The sequence below is a fragment of the Eleutherodactylus coqui genome, chromosome 13, assembly GCF_035609145.1.
Source record: "Eleutherodactylus coqui strain aEleCoq1 chromosome 13, aEleCoq1.hap1, whole genome shotgun sequence".
NCBI classification, from domain to species: Eukaryota; Metazoa; Chordata; class Amphibia; order Anura; family Eleutherodactylidae; genus Eleutherodactylus; species Eleutherodactylus coqui.
The window spans coordinates 44860175-44887257 of record NC_089849.1 but is presented as its reverse complement, the minus strand read 5'-3'; the positions used below and the strand labels follow the sequence as shown (position 1 = coordinate 44887257).

Below are 27083 nucleotides of genomic sequence, written 5' to 3'. Positions count from 1 at the left end.
CCAAGGCAGATATTGCATATCCTCAGTGCAGAACAGATTGCTATGGACAGAGACTCACTGATTTTCTAATGTAAATGCCTAATACAGAAGGCAATCGGTGGGATGCAATTTCAGCGGTACCCACTATAAGTTTGCAATATAAACCAGAGAGCATTTTTATATACAGGGAAACCTTTTTGAGGCGACCACCCAAGATTGCAATGAAAAGGGGTCTTCTAGGGAGATAGTCCTCTCAAAGAGGATGAACAGTATGCATAAGGCCGGCTGCACACGGACGGATTTGCTTTGCAGAATCCGGAGCGGGCGCCTGCCTCCGGGTTCCGCAGCAAACACCGTCCATAGTATGCTATGGAAAAGCGCTTTTCTTGCACACGAGCGGAAATCAATAGCTCACATTGCAGAAAGGTCACGGATTCCAGGGGTTAAAAAAAAAAATCTGTACTGTGCATCTCCATCTGCGAGCCGGACGGACCATTCGCAGTACAGAAGGCCGCCTGCACACAAAGACATGCCAAGTAAACAGGGCCACCGGCCGGACACGGGGTTGGAATCCGACCCGATCGTGTGCAGTCGGCCTTAATATACGATGGAAATTAAAACCGGCCAAATGCAGATCCAGTCTGGATAAAAGTTGGTCATGTGGGAGAGGTTTTGTAGTGGCCCAGAGTTATTAGGGCCCCTCCATAATTTTCTATGTCTGTCTTGTGTCAGTGTCTTGTCTGTGCCATGCATTTGATTTATGTGTATTAAATGGTTTTCGACTGAGAGAGTTAATGTCTGGAAAATGTATCGTTTTGTGTGTATCGTTTGTGGTCATGTGATCATGCTATGTATATGTGTTTGCAAGAATGCAGAGTAAGGGCGCCTACCCACTGGCGTTGCCGATTTTCGTGCGTGAAAAACGCAGCGTTTTCCGCGGCTTTTTCGTTAATTTCCATTGACAATCATGGGTGCATTAAGAGAAAAATAAGGAGACATATGCAACTGACAGTTCCTATGTTAAAAATGGCAACGGACCGGAAAAAAACCCCCCAATGGACAAGAACACATTCTATACTAATTGCTCTTCAGAAAAAACGCCAAACGCAATTTAGCATTGCAGGAAAAAAAATCGCCAGTGGGTAGGCGCCCTTAGGGTGAATGCAGCCGTAATGTGGTCAGGTCCCGAGCTACCCCCCAGAGGAGGAGATGATAGAGCCCCGTGACAAGCCCTTTCTCTACCCCGCTGTCTCCTCGGCTGTGGGCCCGCTCCTTGGACGCTGCAGTTTCACTGAATTTAATGGTCGCCTCATTAGAGACCCCCATCTAGTAGCATGTTGAGCCTCCCTTTGTCTTCAGAACTGCAGAATTTTATTGTTGCATAGACTCCATAAGGTGTTGAGAACATTCTGCAGGAATATTGGCCCCTGCGGACAGGAAGCTCACAACGCACAAAAGTTGCTTCTGTGAATGCACCCTGAGACAGGAATGGTGTGGAACTCGTTAGCTGTTATAGCCCATCTGTGCTAAGGAACAAAGAGTTGTGCATTCAGACATTAAATAGGACACCAGTATTATATTCAACCGCAATTCGCTTGACTGTGCACCACCTGTTTGTCAGAACGATTCTTGACCTCCTCCTCTGACCCCTTTCGATGATGAGTTGTTTGTGTCCACGGGATCCCCTTTCACTGGATGTCGTTCCTTGATCACACCATTCTCTTGACACCATTGCATGTGAAAAACACACGAGATTAGCAGTTTTTGAAATCCCGTCCCTAGCTAGTCTAGTACTCATGACCAGGCCTCGTTGGGAGTCACTCAGATCACTCGATTTTCACACTATAATGTGGATTCACGCTGAAACCGATCCACAGAAAACTTGTTCACATCATTTTATGCTGCACTCCGGGGTCACGGGTCAAATTTCTATACAGGGAAGCACAAATCATGAAAGGGCCGGGGTCTAATTAAGTGCCCATTAAGGGTATGTTTAGCAGGTTGCAAGGGCACTGACATGTAACAGGTTGAGTAACTTCGTCTTGTCCTAAGAGTACAACATACTTCGTTGGTTGTACAATGTGTAAGACTACGCGTCCTGCAATGCAAGGCACTTGGGCAAGTTCTGAGCCCTGAAGCCTGCAGGTCAGTAAATGCAGCTTCGGTCTATAATACAGACTGTAAGAGAAGTAATGCCTGTCCAGAGATCCCCAGCCTTAGGCCGGTCTCACACGGACGGCGACCGCTTGTACCTTGTATATTCTGTATCGCAGTTCGCTTGTGGGTCATGTGCAGTATGGATTTTTTTCTGGAAGCCGTCCGTGCGGATTCTGCACGAAAATAGATCATGCTGCGATTTTATTTCCGCGAGCAGAAATCGCTGTCCCCTTATGTGTGCGGACATGTGAATGTTCTATTCTTTGAATGTATGCGGAATACTGTGGATAATTCACATAGGTGATGATCGCGGATTCCGCAATTCAGACCCCGTTGTGTGAGACCAGCCTTATATGTCGATTCATTCTACATGATAACTAACGTTAGGATCAAAGATGAACATATACTTTAGGGTGGACGCTCACTGGCAATTTCTTCTTTCTTGCGCTGCGAGAGCACGAGAAAACTCTCACCTCGCAGCGCAAGAAAGACGCCGGTATAGAACCGGCATATCGCAAATGGTTTAAATGGGGCCAGCGGCAGCAGCGCTAGCCCCATTGAAAACATAGGGAGAATGCCGCGGACTTCTGCCACAGCTGTGACAGCTGTGGCAGGAGTTTCCTTCATCCTCGTGGGGACCGGTATGATTATCGGGGAAGGGCTTGAAATATAAGCCCTTCCCCGATAATCAGCAATAAGTGTAAAAAAATAAATTACTCGCCTCTCCGGCGCTCAGACGCATCCTCCTGCTGGCTCCCTGGCACTGCTGTTAAGCTCTTTCATTTTTAAATCCCCGCCTCCTGAAAGGGCTGTGCAGATTGGCTGAAGGCTCAGCCAATAGCAGCTAGTGCTTAGCTATTGGCTGAGCACTCAGCCAATGATACATAGCCCTTAGCTATTGATTCATGAATAGCTATATCTACAGCCCTTTCAGGAGGCGTCTGAGCGCCGGAGAGGTGAGTTAATTTTTTTTTTACACTTATTGCTGATTATCGGGGAAGGGCTTATATTTCAAGCCCTTCCCCCAATAATCTTACTGCGGGGCTTGGCAGAAACCATTGCTTTCAATGAGATCGGCAGCAGACTAGCTGCTTTAATGGCTCCCATACACTCCATACAGAAAATACCGCAGATTATGCTTTCTATAACAAACACATACACACGTGTGTGTGTGTGTGTGTGTGTGTGTGTGTGTGTGTGTGTGTGTGTGTGTGTGTGTACATCATGTAAGCCAGTATACACCAGTACTGAGCAGTGTAGATGTGATTCCAGTAGCTGAAGGCAGTAAATTACTCGCCATTATCTGTGTGGCAGCTTCTGCCTTCGTCCCCCACTCTCCATAGTCTGCTATGAGCTATACGAGTCATCACCCTCCTCCACTTCCTGTACTCCAACTTGTTATCTCTCTTAATAGAGACAAACTTCACTTGACAACTGGCAGTGGACAGCAAAGTAGAATGAAGAGAGAACCCTAGTGGCCAGCATTTTATAGGGCAGTTTGTTGTTCAGCACACACATGTAATTTTAGTCATATACCGTGATTTATGTTAGTTATCACTTGGTAACAAGTTGTTTGAAAAGTTAGTAACCATTTAATCTGTGTTCTTTTTCTGTGTGGGATGAGACTGCCATGACCTAAAAATGGGGAGATAAGGCAAATGCTATACACTTGCTGCCCTGTTTAGATTAGAAACCACTTCTCAGTGCATCAAAGCACCAGATTTAATAACTGAGCACTGTACGGCCTGGAAGTCATTTTTGCTGTTATATGGTTTAAAATCAATAAGAGCATAAGAGCGGCTCTCGTATGGGGCAGCCTGCGTACTCAGGAATACTAATAAGAAGAGCAAAGAAAATATGATTTATGTACAGTTCCCTTCCAATGGAGGGGAGGGGTAAATAATATGGCAATCTTGCTATCACTAGCAACATATACTCATATGGTAAGACCTGATTTCACATTTATATCAAGTGCTCGGCTATCGAAATGAATGGAGCAGCGCTGCACCCGCTCGACCGACGCTGCTTCATTAAAGGAAACCTGTTACCAGTTTTCAGTCGATCAAACCAATACCAGCGCCATAATAGGATGCTGCCGGCTTTTCCAGACTGTCTGAAATATCAGTAAAAGCATCCCGACATAAAACCGTCTTTTAAACTCCCCTGCACTGTATGTAAATGCAAGAGAGTGGTCGGAGTAAGTGCTGGACCAGCTCCCCCTAACTGCATTTGTTCCATCAGGGTCCACCTCCAGAGCCCCCCGTGATGTGAATGATGTCACCGGTTGTTATCCATGCACCGCTTGGACCTGCGAAGTGCACTCAGTTCCTCGCGCATGCACAGATAAGCTAGTCGAATGGGATTGCCTATCCGCGCATGTGCACGGAGTTCGAAGTACCACGCAGGCTGAGGCTTCAAAGCGGTGTGTAGCACCATTATGATCATGGCGCAGTTGTTGTTTGATCGACTAAAAACTGGTGACAGATTCCGTTTACTATGAGGACCTTCAGGAATCCCATTACCATGATTGGCAGATTTCCAAGAAGTCAGACCCCACTGATCAACTAGTCGTCCCCTAGTTCTGGTGGGACAACTCCTGTGTATTGCAGGTACATGAAAAAGCGTAACTACATGCTAGTCATTAGTGGTGGGCTCCCACTGCTAGCAGCAATATACTGCAAACTCAGATCAACCAAGGACCACCTGCATACAAATGGGGACACTAGTTGTAGGAAAGGGGTGCCAGCAGCCAGATCCCATGGACACGGGAACTGCCTCAAGGTGGTCCTACGTGGAGTATAAGGAGAGCACGATGTGTGACCATCCAAAAAAATCCATTTGGTGTAAAACCTAATAAAATCCATGTTTCTGTTGGCACATCCTGCTAACGATATTCACCTTTCTGCAGTACTGAAGGCAGATATAAGAGAGCACAAGGAACCTAAGTGAACCTGGTTCTTCTTTCCTGGCGCATCTCACTTGGCCACTTGCTATTTTTAACAGAGCCTATACGTCCAAAGCACAAGGGAAACGTAACGCAGGCAGATGTATACAAACTAACTGGGTCACAAAGTCCATTTATACTCTAATTAGTTGGAGAATCGCACTTGCATTAACCCAATAAAAGAAATAGCCGGCAGCATGCATGGATGTGAATAGCACAAAGACCTTTATTGCCCCATCACATAGACAGTGACGTTTCGGCCGTAGTGGCCTTCCTCAAGCTTATACGTGGAATCTGTCTGGTTTGGACTCCGGCCTGGCTTTGCATCTTACCAGCCTGACCCTGAAGTGGGATTATCTGAAGTGCTGCTAGTGGAACTTTTGCGTATTCCTGGACTTGCATTAACCCAGTGACTACAGACCAAGGGGGTGTGCGGATAAACAGAAGAGTGCCACACCTGTCCATGGCTTGTGTCTGCTATTGCAGCTCAGCTTCACTGAAGGGGATGGGGGGACATGAGCTGCAATACCGCAGGAAGCCATGGAGAGGGGCAGCATGTTTTTCACAGAGTGTTTTTTTTTTCTAAATGTTTTTCATGCATTTTTTTTAAGTCAAAGCAAGAAGTGGGTTCCAAAAATGATGGGAAATATAAACAAAGGATTTATACTGTCACTTCCTGGCTTTAGTTAAAGCGACCCTCCAGTTTTGGGATAGGAGCGGGAGGGAGAGATGTTACCGGCAGGTGTTCTACTCTGCTGCCCCTCTGATGGTCCAGTTCCAGACTCTGTTTTCCGCTGTCCAAGATGGCTGCAACAATTTTCTAGCCACCTAACGCAAACTGTGCACTGCTATCTGATTGGTCAGTACTAATTACATGAGCAGCTCTGGCCAATGAAAGACCAGGTATAGTTGCATTAGTAGCCTACCACTACCACTGGAATGTGGGGATGAGCTAGTCAAACTACTAACGATGACCCATCCGTCCATGCGTGAGTGGGTTTGTGACTTACATGCTCCAATCCTGATCACATGACGGTGACATTATCAAGGGTCCTTTATCCTCAGTGAGTTACATGCTCCACCCCTGATCACATGACAGTGACATCATTAAAGGTCCTTCATCCTCAGTGAGTTACATGCTCCACCCCTGATCACATGACAGTGACATCATTAAAGGTCCTTCATTCTCAGTGAGTTACATGCTCCACCCCTGATCACATAATGGTGATATCATTAAAGGTCCTTCATCCTCAGTGAGTTACATGCTCCACCCTGATCATATGATGGTGACATCATTAAAGGTCCTTCATCCTCAGTGAGTTACATGCTCCACTGCTGATCACATGACAGTGACATCATCAAAGGTCCTTCATCCTCAGTGAGTTACATGCTCCACCCCTGATCACATGACAGTGACATCATTAAAGGTCCTTCATCCTCAGTGAGTTACATGCTCCACCCCTGATCACATGACGGTGACATCATTAAAGGTCCTTCATCCTCAGTGAGTTACATGTTCTACTCATGATCACATGACGGTGACATTATCACAGGTTCTGTAAGCACAAGGCTGTTGTCCGGCTAGGTGTTCATTAGTATTCCATAGCAACAGAGGCCGCAGAGGGTTTGTATTCCGCCCGTAATCTGCACAAGGATGCGGACCTGTGATGATGTCACCATCATGTGATTAGGAGCGAAGCATGAAACTCCCTCACTGGTGGACTTTTGATGACATCACAGTCATGTGATTAGGGGTGAAGTATGTAAGTCACTTGGGATGAACGTCACAGTCATGTGATCAGGGGCAGAGCAGTGTGTATGTATGTGCGTGCGTGCGTGCGTGCGTGCGTCCACAAACTAGTTCTAGTCAGAAGAATTGCAGGTAATGAATCTGCTACCTCCTCCAGTCCCAGAACACATTTCTGTCCTGGAATGAAAGGGTTACTTTTAAAACAAACTGCCACAAAAATCGTTGTCCGGCCGGCGTGGCGCACACGCGCCTGTGAGTGCATGGGCTCCCTTTTATTATGTTCTGTTGGAAGTTGGCTGTCTCCCCCTCTCCGCCCCTGGGTGGAGGCTTTTATTTATGTCAGGCAGAGACTTGCAATCACTGCCAGTTATTGGTTTCCCTCAGTGTGCTAGCTAGTCTGCCTCTGTTGGTCTCCTGCTTCTGTCATCTTGTCTGCTATACCTTGCTATTATGCGCCAGGTTTTTCCATCTGCCTCAATTCTGCTTTGTATTGTTCTTGTTGGTTATTTACATCTGCCTTTTCTGTCGGTATTTCACCCTTTCCATCCAGGTACGCCAGCGTCCATTTTCGGTCCCTAGTTAGAGTAGGGACTGCTGCCCAGTTGGCCACCTGGGGTTAGCCAGGAGTGGAGGCAAGCAGGCAGGGACAGCAGGTTTGGGTAAGATCTAGGGCCCCCAGGCTGGCGTATCAAGAGTAGTATACCGTAACAGCTACATTCACATGGGAGAGCACGATATCACACTTGTCAGCGTGTTTTAACTGCAAACTTGCAATTTTTCGAACAAAACCGCTTCGCATCACTTCTGTGAAACTGCAACGGATGTTTCACACGTCAGAGAATCGGCACGTGTTTCTGGTTGATTTCAATGCGAAACATCACATTGCATTCGCATAGACAATGGGCAATGCGTTCCGAGAGACACGAAAAAATTAGGACATGAGCGATGTTTTCCCCACAGTAATGCTGGGAGGTAGGAAATTGCTGCATGTGTATGATTTCAAAAGAATGGAGTACAAATTGGTGCGGTTCTGTGCGTCTGTGAGATTGGCGCTCGTGTGAATGTAGCCTTACAGTACAAGCCATCTGGATATATACACAGGGTGGAAACTTTGCACAACAAAACAGCGGCATTTTTGAAAATTGCCATGGAGTTCAACCCTTGAACTACAGGGGTAAAACTCCGCAGCAGATCCGCGACAAAAGACACACCACTTCGGTGCAGATTTTACCACTGCAGGCTCCTGTGTATTGGCTGCAGGCTTTCCGCTGTGGCATGCCTGTAGTGCCTGCGCCACATATGAAGCCCCCTGTACATAGCAGGGTACCCGTACCAGCCAGGAATGTCCAGTTACCGCAGGTCACCACTGATTGCCGGGCTGCAGCTGGCCCTAATAAGAAAGGCAAATGCAGCCCAACAATTACTGGTGATGCACATTGGGCCAACGGGGAATTGCTGCAAGTATTCCGGAGCAGTTTGCCCACAGCAATTCCACAATGTGAGAAGGCGGTTCTCTGGAGCATGCTGGCTGCACACACCCGGGTCAAATTGCACATGCCAGAGCCTGCAGCTGAATCCGACCCCGTGCCTGGCCGGTGACCCCGCATACATGTCTTTTCTTGAATTCATCTGTACTGCAGATGGTGCGGCTAGTGAGCATGTGCAGTACAGATGTTCCCGTGCTGTCGCTAGGCAATAACGTGGGCCCTGCGACCTTTCCCTAATGTTAATTGCAGAAGAGCCGTGGGTCGGTCAATAGAAGCCATCCATGCAGACACTGCACAAAAATAGAGCATGCTGCGATTTTTACTCTGCAAATGGGGGGGAGAATTTAAAAAAACAAAAAAAACAAACGCAATTGATTTCTACTCGTGTGCAGGAAAACGCGCTTTTCCATTGCATGCAATTCAAATAGAGCCGTGTGCCGGCGGCCTTAGGCCTCCTTTACACGGGCAACAAAAATCACACAGCTTTTAGCAGTTTAAAAGGAAAGAAAAAAAAATGTAATAAAAAAAAAACAGCTAGCGCTACAGAAAATCGCCTGAGCAGATCCTCTGCGGCACTCGCTGCAAGGGTCAGGGCGGTTCACACGGCCGGGACTAACCCAAAAGATGCGCTGCTGTAGAGAGAGGAAGTGGAGGTCCCCGGGGAAACTCCAGTGAAGGGAAGCCCTGCAGTGGAGATGAAGGGGGTTTCCCCTTCACCTCAGTATGATGCCAGGTTCCCCTGCAGGGGAGAATAAGGGATTCCCTGGCTGCTGGGGATTTCCTTATTCTTCCCTGCAGGGAAACCCAAACATCACGCTATTGGGGAATTAATCTCCCTTTGCGGGCCGGTTCGCAGAGTCTCCCATAGGAGTCTAGGGAGGCTTCTGCCATTTTCTGCAACAAGAGCGGTCAAGACCTATTTTTTCACGCAGCCGGGAATGTGAGTCGCTGAATCCCGCTGCTAGTGTCCTATCTTTTTTGATGCGGCTACAAATTGTTCATTGGAAGGGGATTGTGATTTTTTTGAAGCATATAACTTAGGGCTTATGTACATGAGCGTATATCAGCTGCCATTTTCACGGTTGGCCAATATACGCTCCCATCTGATGCATTGGCTTCCAATGCATCAGATCACACAGGCGTATTTCGGCGGCAGAAAAGCACCCGGCAAAGATAGTCCTGGAACTATCTTTGTGCCCGGAATACAGCGGCCGCTGCATAGGCTCCTATGGGAGCCAATGACAGCGGATGGGGAAAAAAAAGAGGTAGTTTATCAGCCTAACTGCTAAACTCCCTTCCCCTTCCCTCATCGCCTCTGGCTGTTTGCAATGGGAGGGGAAGAGCTAAGCCATACACCCCTCACATTTATGGCTGTGGACAAGGAATGAGGGAGGGGTGCTTAGCTCTGCCCCCATTGCAAACAGCCAGGGAAAGGTGGGGTGGGTGGTGGTGGAAGGCAGGAGGGGGTGAGCCAGCGAGAGGGAGGTAAGGCAACCGCCTACGTTCGTGGGAAAGAGCCCTTAGCTGCAGAAAATCGTCTGTGTGAAGAAGGCCTTAGGGATTCTTCACATGGGCGGATAATCACGACTCCATAATGGATCAAAATTAAACAATTGATTTCAATGGTTTCGTTCGCACTAGCGGTATACGCGCCTGTTAATAACACAGGCAAGAAAAGTTAAGACTTGCCCTATCTTCGTGCCGACTTTGAATACGCCGAGGACAGAAAAAAAAAAAAGTCAAAACCACAACAGAAACCAAATCCCCGTTTATGCGCAACTATGCTCCGTAGTGTTGGGTAGTTCTGCATACGGGTCATGCTTTTGCCCTTAGATTAGGAAATCAGTTATATAATGATGCCTGTACAGGCTGTCTACAGTTACTGCATGTGGCCCTCCTTTGACAGGCTGCAACTGGACTTAAGGGGTTTTTCTTGCAAATAGTATTGATAACTTATCCTCAAGACAGGTCAATAATTTGTCAGCTGAGGTCCACTGCAAGGTACCCTAACCAATTTGTGGCCTGTCAGTGCTACTACACACAGGGGTATGGAACGGAAGCTGCTGCTTCGACCCGTGTAAGGGCCTGCAATTACCAGCACAGGCCACTATATAGGAGTCGGAGCAGCAGCTTCCGCTCTATACTTGTGTATTGCAGAACCAACAGTAGGCACCCAATCAGCTGATTGACCAGGACCCTGAGCAGCAGGGATACCGATCAACTAAATAGTATGTGCCTGAAAACCACCTTTAGGGAACCTTCACACTGGAGATAGAATTGCGCAAGTGTGAGAAAACGCAGAATTATGAAACCCACGCTTTGAAAACATTGAACACATGCGATGTTGCAAGAAAAAACCCAAAAAACGACGAAAAAAGTTGCGATTTTGCCATCGCCAATGTGAAGGCGTCCTTTCTGGTATATTAACCCTTTTCAAGCCAGTGACAGACCTCGTCCGACATTGAGATGTCCCTGCATAGCTCCCATGTTGGGCGAGGGTGCCACACTAACACTGTGCATGAGTCGCCCTCTGCCTAGGTATATTACGGTATGCAGGAGGGGTGTGACGTCTGATCTCGCCCAAATACTAGAATGTACATATGCTCCAGCCTACTGTAATATATACATATTAACTCCTGTTTAATTCTCAAAAAATTGCTAATAAAATCATGATGGTTCATTTTTATGTTTCGGTTGACGACAGCTGGGGAGGAGGGTGCCAGGGGATTGGAAAGGGTTAAAGCCTGTGTTTTTTTAATCTTACATGGAGCAGCCAGCGACTATAAGGGTCCAATCAGAGTGCATTCACATTTAGCTCAATTTGACAGGGATTATCACTGTAAGGTTCTTGTAAGCAATCAAAGATGGAAGTATGACAGACTCCAGCTCCTTAAAAGGGATAATCCAGTCTTAGCAAAGTTTTTTTTTCTTGAACTTAAGTTTTACAATTCCCCTATTTACTTTTTGTATCCATTCCTTGCAGCTTTTCCAAGTCACTCAATAGGCGCTTTCAGTTTACTCCTATGGGAATGACATACGTCCATGCTCCTAGAATGGACACACGTACAGATCCAATTGTACTATAACCCTTATGGATGACATCACATGATTGCGGTGCATTCGCTGGATGTAAACTATGACAGTTTCCATTGAGTACCTGCAAGCACAGATCATTAGGAACGGTTACAGAAAGTATTTTGGAAGTTTTTAATTGGGCCTCACTGGCACAGCAGCATTTGGTTAGTTTTTGGATCACTATTAGGAAGCCAAAACCCATGGACTTAGTGTATGGTGGTGTAGGGATGGGACAGGCCTCCTACCAAGTATGCAGTGTGATATCTAGAAGACCATCAGGGATCACCAATCCCTAGGAATAATCTGGACTCAACTCTTGCCAAGAACTGCAGAACCAGGCTGCATGTTTTCCCAAGTCCCAGCACATTAGCCTATAAGCTACTCAGCATGTGTCCCCATAATGTGTTACCCATCATGAGCATAGCATAAAAAGGAAAAAAAAAAAGACAAGTTCCCTTTAAATAGTGTTTGCCCCCATGCACAATGCATCTGTCAGCGTTGCAGGTCACAGTTTATGAGGTGCTGCCAGACAGGATTTTTTTTCCTTACACATGTCCAGATGACCGGTCCAGCCACCAAATAACAGTTTGCATAGTCACAGGCCAATAATCAGGAAAGTTAACCAATTCACTCCCAATCATTAGCCCACGTCAAAAAGTGGCCTGAAAGTGCTCTCATCATGATGGATTTTGGTGTGAATACACCCCAAGTGGTGCGGATTTTAGCAGATTTCACCCTTTCCATTGCAGGTACGCCCGCCGCCGGTTGCAAATCTGCAGCAAACACCAACCCAACTGTACAGATTTTTCCACTGCAGAAAAACCAACCCATCTTAAGGCATCCTTAAAGGCCTCACATCCCTTTGTTCTTTCTCGATATACGAACCCATCCAAACTCCGTACTGAAGGTGATGCAATTCACAGAGACACACACAGGTTCCGTTTCTGCCACTGTGTCATTGTTTATTCTCCTTGCAATCTACAAATGGCACAGCCTAGAAAGGAATCATTAGGGGAAACCTCAAATAGTTTTCAATCTCCTGACATCCCTCTTGGGGGGGGAAGAAATGAAGAAAAAAAGTTTAATGGCAGCCGAGTCTGCCCTTTGCACAGTACACCACTCCAGATCCATTTATTGCCATCAGCCCAGTATGATCCAAGGGTGTCCATACCAGCACTCCACAGTCCCCAGTGGTGTAGTCGTCCTTGAGGAATGCATTGCATAGGACAAGTGCAGCAAGATCTTCAGGGCAAATCTCTGAAAGTCTTGCAAAGACCACTAATGCGTCCATCATCTTCAGACAGTCAGCGTAACAAACATGCTACCAAAGTGTGCACCGAAGAACTTCTACCTTGTTGCAGGCGATTGCTGGTAAGACCACGTTCCATGTAGGCCACTACAGACTCAAGTAAAAGAAATGTGTGAACACAATTTGGGGGAGGGGGAAGAGATGCGTTAAACATGGCTGCCATTTAACTAGGATGGGCTCAGAACAGAAAAAGGGGGATATATTAAAAAAGAAAAAAAAACTGCTCAGCCCAAACAAAAAAGAAAAACCACAAGATAAAGGGCAGGGGATGTTTGACACCATTTTATTAATATTTAACTGCAGTGAAAAAATAGAACCTTGTACAAGTGCCATGGTCCAACGTACATCCAGTCCGCATCTATAATATACTTAATTTTTTTTATTTTTCTTTGAACTATTTTTTTTTTTGCAATGTTTTCATTTTGTTTTTTTAAGTGCAGGAAATTGAAGATCACATTAGAGAGACTCTGAAATAAAAGTTAGCATTGCATGCTCTACAGCATCGCATCAACTTTAGTTCACCTTAGAAATGCCCGTTGCCTGTGCGCCAAGGATGCGGCAATTGTGCGAACCGATCAATTCATTGAGAAACGCAGTTCAATTCGTTAAGAAAACGGTGACCCCCATTACTTGCCTAAATTAATCTGTTCTCATGAACGGAACTTCAACTCACAAAACTGCTGCATCTCACCGTACAAGCAATAAGCCTTGTTAATGTGTGTATAGATTAAACCATTTCACTGCTAGATGGGTACAAAAAGAGAAAAAAAAAAAAAAGGCCCAGGGAGAATGCAATGTATACAACCTGCTGCACCACAGCCCCCCCTGGCTGCAGGAAAAGGTCATTTCACATTTGGAAACATTGAAAGGATTTATTTCTTTGGCACATTTGAGGGCTATCTTTTCTTTACAAATAATGACACGATGAGGGGCAGATAATCCCTCAAAAGCCTTGCACCCTTCGGTTATTACGTGAAAGGGTGGGGGTGGGGGGGGGGGCATTCTCCCTGTTGCGCAGTTTTCCTATATGTGTTATCTTACACTCCCTGCTCTCCCATTCACAGATTGACAAGAGGAAAAAAAAAAAGCAAGTTTACCGGTTTAGGATTGCCGCTTGCTTACTATAGGACTAGAGTATAAACCGAGCCAGTGTTTCCCTTAACTACTTCCATGCCAGGGGCATCTGCCTTATGTGAAAAAAAAAAGACAGACCTCTGGAAAGGAAACAGTTAAAAAAAATTAATTAAAACCTAGAGAAACAGACCTTAAATTTTGTAACCTAGAATTCTTGCGTTGTGCATCTGGTGACGACGGCGATTACTCCTTCAGAAGCGTGTTCTACGTTAAACATCTCCTCAGAACGAACAGTAAAAGGAAGTTCAGACTGTAGACTGCTAGACCTCCGCACTCACACACACCTGCTCTTGAGAATATTTCCGTACAGACCCCCCCTGCCCTGAATAGATGTTCTCTGCAGCGATGCGGGCTGTACTTTAAAACAGGGGGCTTGGAGAACAAAAAAAAAAAAAGTAGCCAGATGTAACAACGGACTGAAGAAAAAGAAAAAAAAAAAAAAAAGTTACACCAGTCACTCCTGCTCTGCCCTGGCCACAAGGCAGTGAAAGCAGACACCCAATATGTGAAGGCTCGCAGGCCCTTGCTCTTCTCAGCTGGTGGGCGGATAAGGTTACAGCTCTCACCCCTCTCTCCCAGGAAGTCTGCTCTTCTCACAGCACCGCTGTGGTCGCGTTTATCCATGTGGTATGTTTGAAGCCTCACTCAATCACTCTCTCTCACTCTCAAACATTCAGTACCCCGCTCATACGTCTCGCTTCCGGGATATAATTTTTTTTGTTTTCGAAAAGGTTGGAGATTTCCAGTGGGTTTTCAGCTTCATCCAGCCGCTGTGATCTGAAGACAGGAAGAAAGGGAGAGGGGTTAGCAAGAATTTATGTAGAATTTCCCCATTTAAGTCTCGCTGAAGTCTCACAGCTACGTACCAAGCTTGGTTTTTTAGCTTCCTCAGCTCCTTGGTTGCCCAGGTGGCGAGTGTTTTTGTCCTGTTCGCCTTTGATCGCCTGCCCTCTGTCAACAGCTCGTGTATCATCGGCCGAGTCTCCACTAATTTCACAACATCCTTCCCGAATGCTGTGCACAAGTCTCTGTTGAAGCAATAACACATCTGATAGTAAAAGCGCCCCGAAATAAAGCTCTGAAAGCATCAAATGTGAAACCCATCGAAAGGAAGCAGCTGACTTTGAAGAGGACCTTGCAACCCAATTATCCAACAAGCTCATCTTGTGCCTTCTTTTGCAGGCAGCTTGGTTAACTACTGGGCGATACCACAACTGTGGCGGACTGAATACCTCAAAGGGGTATTCCAGGACTCTTACTGATAGGAGTGTGCCACTTGGGATGCCAACCAATCCATCAGCTGATCACACAACCCACTGTTAGTGCAGCAGACCAGAAGTAGTCATCGGTGGTAGACCTGCAAGTAGCCTGCGGTACTCCCATTTGAAATCAGTGGGAACGACGCCCATTACACTTCCAACCTAGACCACATCCGGTTAGCAGGTGGTTTTGAGCGGGAGACCCCAACCAGTTACCCATCTCAAACCGGTCATCAATAGTAAAAGCCCTGGAACATCCCTTCCAAAACGCAACCACTGAAAAAACGACCCCATTACTTGCCTAAATTAATCTGTTCTCATGAATGCAACGTAAAAGGAAAAACATTAAAGGGGTTGTCTCGCGGGAGCAAGTGGGGTTAAGCACTTCTGTATGGCCATATTAATGCACTTTGTAATATACATCGTGCATTAAATATGAGCCATACAGAAGTTATTCACTTACCTTCCCTGCGCTGGCGTCCCCGTCTCCATGGCTCCGTCTAACTTCAGCGTCTAATCGCACGATTAGACGCGCTTGCGCAGAATGGTCTTCTGCCTTCGGCTCGGTTCAGCAGCGGCGGCATTCTGGCTCCGCCCCCTTCTGCGCGTCATCGTGTAGCTCCGCCCAGTCACGTGTGCCGATTCCACCCAATCAGGAGGCTGGAATCAGCACACATGACAGGGCGGAGCTACGCGATGACGTGTAGAAGGGGGCGGAGCCAAAACGCTGCTGCCACCGGACAGACCCGAAGGCAGAAGACCCTTCTGCGCAAGCGCGTCTAATTGGGCGATTAGACGCTGAGGTTAGACGGCGCCATGGAGACGGGGACGCCAGCGCAGGGAAGGCAAGTCAATAACTTCTGTATGGCTCATATTTAATGCACGATGTATATTACAAAGTGCATTAATATGGCCATACAGAAGTGCTTACCCCCACTTGCTTTCGGGAGACAACCCCTTTAATATATAATTTTTTTTTACCTGTCCAATCCAACAGCCATTCTAGCACAATATGCGGACAAGTTTTTAAGGCAAGGGAGGGACTATAACCATTTCCTACTTCAATGTCCTCCTCTTACCTGATGCCATTTTGACCATTTCCCTCTCCTAACTCATGGCTCAGTCTCCTATTTTGGACCCACACAGCTGGGATTAGCAGATATCTGCAGGATGTTCTGTAGGTTCCCAGGACAAAAACTGCAAGCGGATTTGCTAGTTTACTTTCATCAGTTTAGGTTGAGTTCTTAACTGGTATTCCTCCTTCCCATTCTCTCCTCATACACTAGACATCTGGCCCAGGTTCACAAGGTATCAGAATCCATCTGCCCATCCGTCCGGTCACTCACCCAATAAGTCCTGCACCACACGCCACCACATTGTCTGTATGATCCTCGTCTCCAGCGATGTGATCAATAAATGACAGAATGAACTCCACACGCGGCTGCACCAGCATCACATCAGCTAGAACAAGAGGATTGTCGGGGTAAATACTCCAGCCAGATTAGAAAGTCTAAAGATTACTGCGGACAACCTTCATTACCAACATGTTTTAATGGAAGCTACAATTATACATTTAACACCCCCTTTTTGAATGCAAATTGTCAAATATGCATCAAAGCAATTTCAGCATCTCCATGACATTGGCTAGGAGCAGTCTAGTAGTGCAATCCCAGGGTAGTACATAACCAGTCACCATATTCAAGTACCTATGAGTTTTAGGCCAGACCTATGCAAAGGCTTACAATGCAACATAAATGGGGTGGAGCTGGTACAAAAGGATTTTATGTACAATAGTTAAGGTTTTGGAGCTTCAGGCAGATAATTTGCATATTTCCACTGCATTCTGGGAACATTTGCTATGAGCAGGATGATCGCTGGGTTTAGCTGCTCGAGGCCGTCAGCAGACAGCACGTTGGTCAGTAATATCTCATAGGTTAAATATTACAGGAATTCTGGACTATTAGAAGTAAACACTAACTGACTATGTGCAACATAAAGCCAAACGGTGAGCTGCAACATATGCTATAGGTTTACAGACCTACCAGAGGAAAGGCCAAACTTCACCTGCCAGAAACAAGTTCGTGTCTCCATTGAAGGAAGCTTTGCAGCGTCTTCAGGAGGGAATAGCTACATTGAAGCTCATTAAGGAAGATGAGGATTTCCTTGACAGAGCAGAAGTCTTGTGGAAAGAAAAGGCTTTTTCATTGTACCTGCAGAAGCTGAGGAATGGAAGCATGGGACCCAAAGAGGCAGGAGGATCAGGAGTCAGCCAGCACCCATACTGCTCCGGTACCAGGATCTCACATAGAACAGTGAAGAGGTACAGCAGGATATGACTTCCCACAAAGAACAGTCTAGTAAGCACTCAGAAACCACTTGGCTGGGGAAAGTGCTGGTTATGGGGGATTCCCTACCAAGAGGAACAGAGGCCGCTGTCTGCAGACCTGACATAACCTCACGAGGGGTGTGCTGTCTTCCAGGAGCACAAATCAAAGAGTTGTCCGATAGCAGGAATGAGTAGTCTGTAGGACTGAAGAGCCTTGATAGCCTAATAAATGTAGGGACAAATGATGCAAGAAGGCAAAAGAGCTGGCAACATGGGTCGTTTTCCTATCCATCCTCCAAGTGGATGGTCATAGAATAAGGCGATAGAACAGGATTCTAGAGGTGAATTGTGCCGTCAGCAAGGATTTGGATTCCTAGACCATGGAGTGAATTACCTACACGATTGACTGCTTGCTAGAGTCTGGTTGCACCTTACAGAGACAGGTAAGCATAGATTTGGCAGACGCCTTGCTTTCCTCATTAGTAAAACTTTAAAGTAGAATATGGGAAGGGAAGTAAAAATATACAACTAACGAAGACAACTGAGAACCTTGTTATTAGAAGTAGAAAGGACAGTTCAGAGAGCAGAGGAATAAGACACCGATCAAAATAAAAGGCTTCTACACAAATGCAGAGAATGGGAAACCAGGAGAATTCTAGCAAGACCTTATAAGACTCAGACCTCAAAGTTGGATTTCAGAAAGGCAGATTTTATTGACTCAGAGGATAGGACAGAAATGTTCAAGAAGGTTGGGAAAGTGTTAAAAATATTGCGAAATTAGATACTCAGCACAATTCCTAAAAGAATGGGAAGAAAAGAAAAAAAAAAAAAAAAAAAAACACACACACACACACAAGACCAGGATGGATGAACACAACTTACATGCTCAAGAAAAAAGGTTTGTCAAATGGAAAGAGGGGGGAGAAATAGCTAAAGAACATAATCCTGTCTGCAGAAACTGTAGGGCAAGTGTCAGAATAGGTAATGCGAATAATGAATTGAGGCTTGCAACAAAGGCCAAAAGCAATAAGGATTGGTGGTGGGGAGGAAGAGATCTTGAAACACTCGCACAGTGGGTGATGGCTAACAGAATGGTATTTATCTGAGAGAAATGTCCTACATCTGGGCAAGGAAAAAAAAAGCACATACAGAATGGAAGAAATTGTACAAAGCAGCACATGTGAAAAAGACTTGGGTATACTAATAGATCATAGACTGAACATGAGTCAACAGTGTGATGCAGCAGCCAAAAAGGCAAACAACTCATGTATTAAAAGTATAGAGTCAAGATCATGTGAGGTAATGATCCCCCTCTACTCTTCCTTAGTCAGACATCTGGAATACTGTATCCAATTTTGGGCACCCCACTTTATAAAAGAAACTGGAGCAAGTTCAGAAAAGTGCTACCAAGATGGTGAGCGGTCTGCAAATCATGTCCTATGAGGAACGGTTAAAGGATCTGGGAATGTTTAGCTTGCAAAACAGAAGGCTGAGAGGAGACTTAATAGCGGTCTACAAATATCTGAAGGGCTGTCACAGTGCAGAGGGATCAGCCCTATTCTCATCTGCACAAGGAAAGACTAGAATCAATAGGATGAAACTGAAAGGGAGGAGACAGATTAAATATAAGAAAAAAACTGACAGTGAGGGTGATCAATGAGTGGAACAGGTTACCACGGGAGGCGGTGAGTTCTCCTTCAATGGAAATGTTCAAACAAAGGCTGGACAAATATCTGTCTGGTATGATTTAGTGAATCCTGTACTGAGCAGGGAGGAAGGGTTGGACCCGATGACATCATCCAATTCTACAAACCATTCTATGGTATACTCCTTGCTTTCTTCCATTCAAATACTGCAATACTCATTCTGTCACGGCTACGTGTCAAAACCAGACAAAGGTCTTTCTCCCAATTTCAGTTGTAAAAGGCTGACGGTCAAAAAGGGTTGAATGTTGCAGCAGGCTACACTACTCTGCCCATCAGGAGCGGTTTATGGATCAACTTCACACTACAATTGCATGGAGTTTATTCTTAGCGTCAGGATCTCTTAAAGAGCACCTGCACTTACACGCTGGAGCGCTGTTAGCAGTATGACTCCACCCAGCGGCTGAAGACTGCTCCATATAGTGCTATGCGGTGCAGTCTACACCGTGCGGTGCGTGAAAGTGCAGGTGCTCTAATCTAGGTTTGGGTTTGAACAATTGATTTTATTGTATGCAGCTTTGCTTGTTGTGGGTTTTGTCCAGTCATTGCTTTGGGATTACTACTCTTCAATTACTTGTCATGATATCTTATGCTCAGAGCTCATGTAACATGCAACACTACAAGTGAAAGCAAAAGCTACAGACTTAAGGAGGAACATCTGCCTGGTTCTACTTACGGTGAACATTCTCTTGGTCTCCTTTAAGACCTTGGATAATGCCTGTGTATGCCTCCAGGCAGCCTTCACGCAGATCATTGAGGTAATCCACCATATCATAGTCAGTCTACAAAACATGAAATAAAGCATTAACAAACAGCCATACACAGATGCATATTATTGGCACGATCCTGGCCAAACAACTGCCTGATCCTTTTGTTCTCAAGAAGATAGGCCGCCATCTGTGTGGCAGCGACGCTTTCCCCTCTTCCTGAAGAGATGCATGCTTGTGTGTCAAGGATGAAAGCCATTTAAGGAGCATGGCCACTTACGATTAAAATAAAGAGCCATATAACAAGTCTACCAACCTTGTCCACCTGAGCTTGAGAGGCTTGCTGCAGAGTATTGAGCACTACATCCAAGTATTTCTTAAACTCCCCTCCAATCGCCAGAGCAATATCTCCAAACACAGAAAGGATTTGTGGTTTAACTGAGCGGTGAACATTCTCATTCTGGAAGACAAGTTCACATCCTTAGGAACCGTATAAAGAAGGACCAAGCAGGCAGTTTGTTTCTTACAACACTGCTTAAAAAGTAGTGGCGTTGTCATTACCCCAAGGTTCTCCAATAAGAGCTGCATTATCTCATCACAGAACGGCAAAATATTTGATTGCAGAGCTCGGCAAAGGTCTCCTACAAGTCCAACTGCGGCCAGGCAAACCTGCAACGGAACAACAAGCCATGAGTGACCGGCAACAAATCACCTCACAATGCATCAAGGTGCAAGAGAGTACAGGAAAACTCAACTGGAGGATGGGCACAACAAAGTTCTTGGGGTGCAAAAAGGGTGAACCAAATCACAGTACGATCCAAAACCAAAAAACATCACACCCACAAAACAATGCACAAAAAAAAAAAAATATGGCATATATGGTAACCACACTGAAATACAAACATTTAAAGCTAAAAAGAGGAGTTATCTGGGGACATCGTATTCTGTAAACCCTCAGCCTGCAGTAGTAAGACTGGTTCTACACTCCCACACTGCTGTCTCGCTGGTCTTCACGACTGAGTGAGGTTTTACAGAATACTATGTCCAGCATGACCCCTTTAAGTATGAGGGCAACTAAGCCAAGGTTCAGCTGAATAGCAAAACCTGTTCTGACAGGTGGACTATCATAAATGATGGACTTGCATAAAGCCGCTCCTGCAGGTAAAGTATCTTTAACGTAGCAAATACCACATATCAAGCACAGTCCAAAGAATTTAACCAAAGGGACGAGATACAAGCATCACAAAGATGTAGGTTTTTATTCACAAGTTAAACCCATATAATAGCCAAAACATTAGATCCCAATAGTGTGGCATATGAGGACTTCAAATTAAAGGGGTTGTCCCGAGGCAGCAAGTGGGTCTATACACTTCTGTATGGCCATAATAATGCACTTTGTAATGTACATTGTGCATTAATTATGAGCCATACAGAAGTTATAAAAAGTTTTTTACTTACCTGCTCCGTTGCTGGCGTCCTCGTTCCCATGGAGCCCGACTAATTTTCGCCCTCCGATGGCCAAATTAGCCGCGCTTGCGCAGTCCGGGTCTTCTGTAGTCTTCTATGGAGCCGCTCGTGCCAGAGAGCGGCTCCGTGTAGCTCCGCCCCGTCACGTGCCGATTCCAGCCAATCAGGAGGCTGGAATCGGCAGTGGACCGCACAGAAGAGCTGCGGTCCACGAAGCAAGAGGTTCCCGGCGGCCATCTTCACAGGTAAGTATAGAAGTCACCGGAGCGCGGGGATCAAGGTAAGCGCTCCGGTAAGCTGTCTGTACGTCCCTGCATCGGGGTTGTCTCGCGCCGAACGGGGGGGGGGGGGGGGGGTTGAAAAAAAAGAAAACCCGTTTCGGCGCGGGACAACCCCTTTAAGGAATAATCTCCAGAAAAATCAAAGACTGCAAGATACCCATGGGTATCATTCCCAACTAAGCCACTTGTCAGCGATGCCCATGGGGTTGGATATTTAACTGCAGGTTTTTCTGTAGATAGCCAAATAGACTGCAAGATGGCAATGATCTTCTGGAAGCAATTCTTCTATTTTGAAGTCACTGCATGCCACATCATGGGGATCCAGTGTACGGGTACTGTATGGGTTTAATGTGAAAGATTGTTTGTTTACATTCTGGTGGTGCCGGCATTATTTGATCCATTTGGTTGTGCGATTTAGACAGATTACCTGCAGGAGCGGGTTTTGTCATGTCTGTTCATCATTCCACCTGCACGAGTTTTGCTATTGAGCTAAAACCTGGTTCAGTTGCTCTTAGACTAAAATATTTAGAATCTGGTATGAACATGTTTGTCAGTATATTTATTCCATGTTCAATACATTTTTTTTTCTCTACACATCATTTTGGGGGTGTGAAGCATTTTTCCAGATTTTTGTGTGATTAGTAAGATGCAAGAGGACCATGCAAGAACCTGGTTACAACCAAGACTAGCAAAGCAATCCTGATACAGAAAAGGGATCTAAATAAGAAAGGGAAAACTCTGGTGCAGATTATGCGGCAAAAATTCACGTTTCCTGTGTGACTTAAGGTGAATTCACAGATTTCATCCCTGCTACACTGAATAGAAACTCAGGGAGAAGAAACTGAGGAACAAAACAAATTGAGATGGAGAATTGCCTCTGTAGCACCACCTACTGGCAGGCAGCTCCTCTACAAGTCAGTTATATAGACAAGCTAGCAATATTTACTAATCTCCCATATGCATACCCTTTCCCAGGCAGCATTGCATGGCCTATAAGTCTCCCTACACAGCCTACACCAGGAGAGGAATATCCCCTTCCAGGCAGACTAGATGTGCCTTGCAGAAACGGTCCACAGCGCAAGATAAATATCCTCCGCCTGCTTTGTATTTTATAGAGGGAATTCACATGTGGATATTAAAATATTTTACTGCCAGAACTTGTCTAAAAGCCTAACATTTGCTATTCTACTCAGCACCAAATAAAGAAACCACAAGTGCTTTTTACATGCACTTATTTTGCGGTTTATCCCTTAGGCGACATTCACACAGGGGACTTCCTTGAGTCAAGTACAGTACAATGAAATCTATACATAAAAGGAAAAGCTAGACTTTGAAGTCTGCAGCATGCCAGTCAAGTTTTTTTTTCCTTGAGATGTGCTGCAGATTTCAGGTCACATTCCTTATTGATTTCAGCAATGAAAACCACAGCAGGATCTAAAAACAGCCGGAATGATCTCACCTGATACTCCGCATAGTTCTTCAGGCCAATGCCAAGGAAAGGTTTAAATGCGTCCATGTATTTCAAGAACTCTGCTCCGAGTACTACAATGAAGAAGACAGGGGCAGACATGTTATGCTGAATATCTCCAGCCTGCTAATGCTCACAGCAAGATGTGAGGTGCCTTCATTTATCCTTAGACATTGATGATAAGTGGGGATAATGAGCCCAGGACTAGATATTTACAGTCTAGAAGTATCAGTGAGACAGCATGAAAGCGGAGGTTCACTTCTCTACAACACCTCATCTGTTACTCACCTTCCACTAAAGTGCTGACGGCCATGAGGGCATCTTCCTGTACACCGCCCGAACCTGCCGTGCTCTGGAACATGCGCAGCAGGGAGGCCATTACCACATCGGATATCTGTAGGGCATCTTGGGGCTGCACTTTTCGGAGTACGTTCTATAAAAAGATAAACATAAAGTTGAACTTCTGCTGAAAGCCCAGGGCCGTAGAGACGACCGGTATTTCTTTACCTCCCCATTTCAGACAAGACAGATGCCCACGCAACATTTATAAGCAGCTTAAACTCTGCCAGCCAAGTGTGATGATTATTAACATCCATCTCAAATGCAAGAATGAGCAGCATGTGGATTGCTTCAATTTAAGATTGCATCCATGTGATGCTTTATTATTCCAGAATGACGTTTCGGCCCACGCAGGAGCCTCTCAAGCTTGAAAGGGGCTCCTGCACGGACCAAAGTGTCGTTCTGTGTCATTCTGGAGTAATAAAGCAGTATCACACGGATGCAATTTTAAATGGAAGCAATCCGCATGCTGATCATTCTTGCTTGCATTTGAGAGGGATATATAGGACCAAAGAGTCTGGTCCTTATTTATGACCTTTACATGTATATTTTTTTGCCTCCCCCCCATTGTGGTATACGTGGCAGTGCTGCTGTGACAACGATTATTAACATCTGGTCCATAAATAAGTCCACTGCTTACGTGCAATGCAAGATGTAGCATACATTTAAGAGGGTTAAAGTAAAAAAAAAAAAAAAAAAAAAACCCCTCCTTGCTCCATACGCCAGGCCACGCATCAGAGGCGTGCTATCATCTCACAGGCCTCCGCTATAGCCTACTCTTCTTCAAAGCAGCCCTTCATAGAGCGCGCCAGACTCTATACAAGTGGTTATTTAAAGGGGTTGTCCCGCGGCAGCAAGTGGGTCTATACACTTCTGTATGGCCATATTAATGCACTTTGTAATATACATTGTGCATTAATTATGAGCCATACAGAAGTTATCAAAAGTTTTATACTTACCTGCTCCGTTGCTGGCGTCCTCGTCTCCATGGTGCCGACTAATTTTCAGCCTCTAATGGCCAAATTAGCCGCGCTTGCGCAGTCCGGGTCTTCTGCTGTCTTCAATGGGGCCGCTCGTGCAGAATGCTGGCTCCGTGTAGCTCTGCCCCGTCACGTGCCGATTCCAGCCAATCAGGAGGCTGGAATCGGCAATGGACCGCACAGAAGCCCTGCGGTCCACAGAGAGCGAGGATCCCGGCGGCCATCTTCAGCAGGTGAGTATGAAGACGCCGGACCACCGGGATTCGGGTAAGTACTACCCGGTTTGTTTTTTTAACCCCTGCATCGGGGTTGTCTCGCGCCGAACCGGGGGGGGGGGGGGAGGTTTAAAAAAAACAAAAACCCCGTTTCGGCGCGGGACAACCCCTTTAACGAGGCCAAACATCGGGGGGGGGGGGGGGGGGGGGGGGGGACACAACCCCTTTAACGAGCCCAAAATGCAGGCTTGTTATAGACCAAGAGGAGCTGAGCAGATTGATAAAGTTTTATGGAAGTAGAACTTATTTCATGCATTTATATACCTGCACATTTTCAGCTGAATAGTCCAATAGACAGCCCCCCCAGTGATTGACAGCTGTATATGACTACATACAGGGATAGCTGCCAATCAATGAAAGGACCGCCCATTGACTGTCAAGCTGAGAATGCAGATGTTTAACCCTTTCCTGACCACTGCCAGATGTCTTCTGACAATCACCAACACCTGGTCAGACGTCAGCCACAGCCTAGGACCATGGGTATAGCCACTGCCACTCAGAGATGGACACTAAGCAAAAAAAAAATAAAAAAAAATAAAAACACGTGTTAACTCCTTCTATAAGCTATACCCCTCTTGCAGGCACTAAGGCAGCCAGTTTGTAAGCAATAGAAGATAAAGGGGGAAGAGTAGATCAAGTTTCATGCAGTCAGTTTATGGCCACCTTCAAAACTCTTCAACAGAGCAAAAAAAGAATTAAAACACCTGAAAGACTAAGTTTGGAAGAGGTTAATCCTCGAGGCTTGAACCAAGTCTAATTTATGGAGAGCGGATTCCCCTAGGTGCATGGAAGAGAGTCCTTATTGATACTGAAGGTTAACACCAACTTGGCTAAGGAGGAGGGCATGGGATGTAGGACCACCCTATACTAAATAAAGATTGTGAATGAAGGTTTGGCTGACAGGACCGCAAGCTCAGAAACTATGGATAAGGTCCCAAGGAGGGACAGAAGGGCATTGTGGAGAGGCATGAGCGACTCCCTTTAGAGGAGTACGGACAGCTGACTTTTAGGCCAGGGGTGTTAGAAAAGGAAGGACACAGCCAATAACTGACCCATCAGGGAACTAAGGCCCAAGCCCATGTCCAGTCCCTTCCTGGAGGAGACACAGAAGCAGGAGAGATAGGAAAAAACAGACATAGGATGGAAGTCCCTTTTGCACCAGAGGAAGAACATCTTCCATATGATCAACTCGGGAACACTTTTCTAGCCTTCATCATAAAGTGAATGACCAGTTCAGCAAAACTTGGACTCAGGACCACAACTTCAACCGCCACACAGTTAAATGAGGCATGAACAAACAGTTGGAAGAGAGGTCCCGGTAAGAGCTTCTAGAAGGGGCCACAGACTGTTGACAAGATCCAAGTACCACAATGTCAGTGTGGCGCGATGATAATCATTGAAAGATTCTCCATCTAGACCTTCTTGAGAAGTCAATGAGCGGAAAGGGAGGAAGATGTAAGACTTTGAATTGGTCCAAGGAATTACTAGAGCATCCACTGCTTGAGCCTGAGATCTGGGCAGACATCTGGATGACCTCCATTTCTGATGGAGTGCTTGGAACACATCAGGATGTAACTCCCATTCTCCTGGGTTGACGTTTTCTGCCATTAGAAATCAGCTATCTAATTGTCCACACCTGGTATGTGAACCACCGAGAGCGCTGGAAGGCGATCTTCCGCCCATGTCAGGATCTTTGTAGCTTCTGCCCTGACCGCTGAGCTACGAGTCCTACCCTGGTGATTTATATGTGTGATTGTAGTCAGGGTGTCTGTTTGGAAACGAACGGGGAGACTGGTTACTGGGGGCGCAAAGTCCTAAAGTGGCAAGAGAAAGGCCTGAAGTGTCAAGACATTTATCGGAAGGGCAGACTCCTGTACTGTCAGAGTGCCCTGCGCAGTGACCTTCTGTAGCGTACCCTCTAGCCCCCAGCTGAGTAGGAGAGATCCTGTCGGTGCAGAGTCAAAGGAGCAGCCCAAATTAATCCAAGAAATAAAGCCACCAGAGAAGAGCACGTTCAGCTGTCGAGGTAGTCTGATCTTTCAATCGAGGCCGATGTCCAAACCAAATGGCAGGGCTGTGAAGTGGTAATGAACCAAGTGGATGGCAAAAGCAAAGGAATCGCTGGTGCACTTGGCATATTTGCATGTTAAACTAATCATCCTTGATGTCAATGGGACAGGAATTCCCCCGATTCCATGGACAGTGATTGACTTCAATGACTGCATGTGGAAGTGTCAGACCTTGACAAAACTATTAAACTTCAGGTCCAGAACTGGCCTGACAGTGCAGTCCTTTTTGAGTACCACAAAGAGGGTGGAATAGAACCCCCTTGAAAAGTTTTAATGGAGGAACAGGGACTATTACCTGAGAGGATAGCTGGCCTTTGAAGGAGACACTTTCTGAAGCAGCGATATGGAGAATGGACTGAAAATTCTATGGCGTA

At 45.9% G+C, this 27083-nt stretch overlaps 1 protein-coding gene across 1 annotated transcript in view; it reads right to left on the bottom strand.

Annotated features, from left to right (window-relative positions):
• Positions 1 to 12328: 12328 nt before the first annotated feature.
• KPNB1 (karyopherin subunit beta 1) overlaps positions 12329 to 27083 on the bottom strand; it is a 30863-nt gene continuing 16108 nt past the window's right edge. The window contains exons 15-22 of the mRNA XM_066587562.1: positions 23335 to 23479; positions 23038 to 23120; positions 20392 to 20499; positions 20147 to 20290; positions 19800 to 19905; positions 16441 to 16555; positions 14702 to 14863; positions 12329 to 14612 (exon numbers count right to left, since the gene is read on the bottom strand). Of these exons, the coding sequence (XP_066443659.1) occupies position 14612; positions 14702 to 14863; positions 16441 to 16555; positions 19800 to 19905; positions 20147 to 20290; positions 20392 to 20499; positions 23038 to 23120; positions 23335 to 23479 (864 nt within the window). The 3' untranslated portion in view covers positions 12329 to 14611. The remainder of the gene's footprint in view (positions 14613 to 14701; positions 14864 to 16440; positions 16556 to 19799; positions 19906 to 20146; positions 20291 to 20391; positions 20500 to 23037; positions 23121 to 23334; positions 23480 to 27083) is intronic.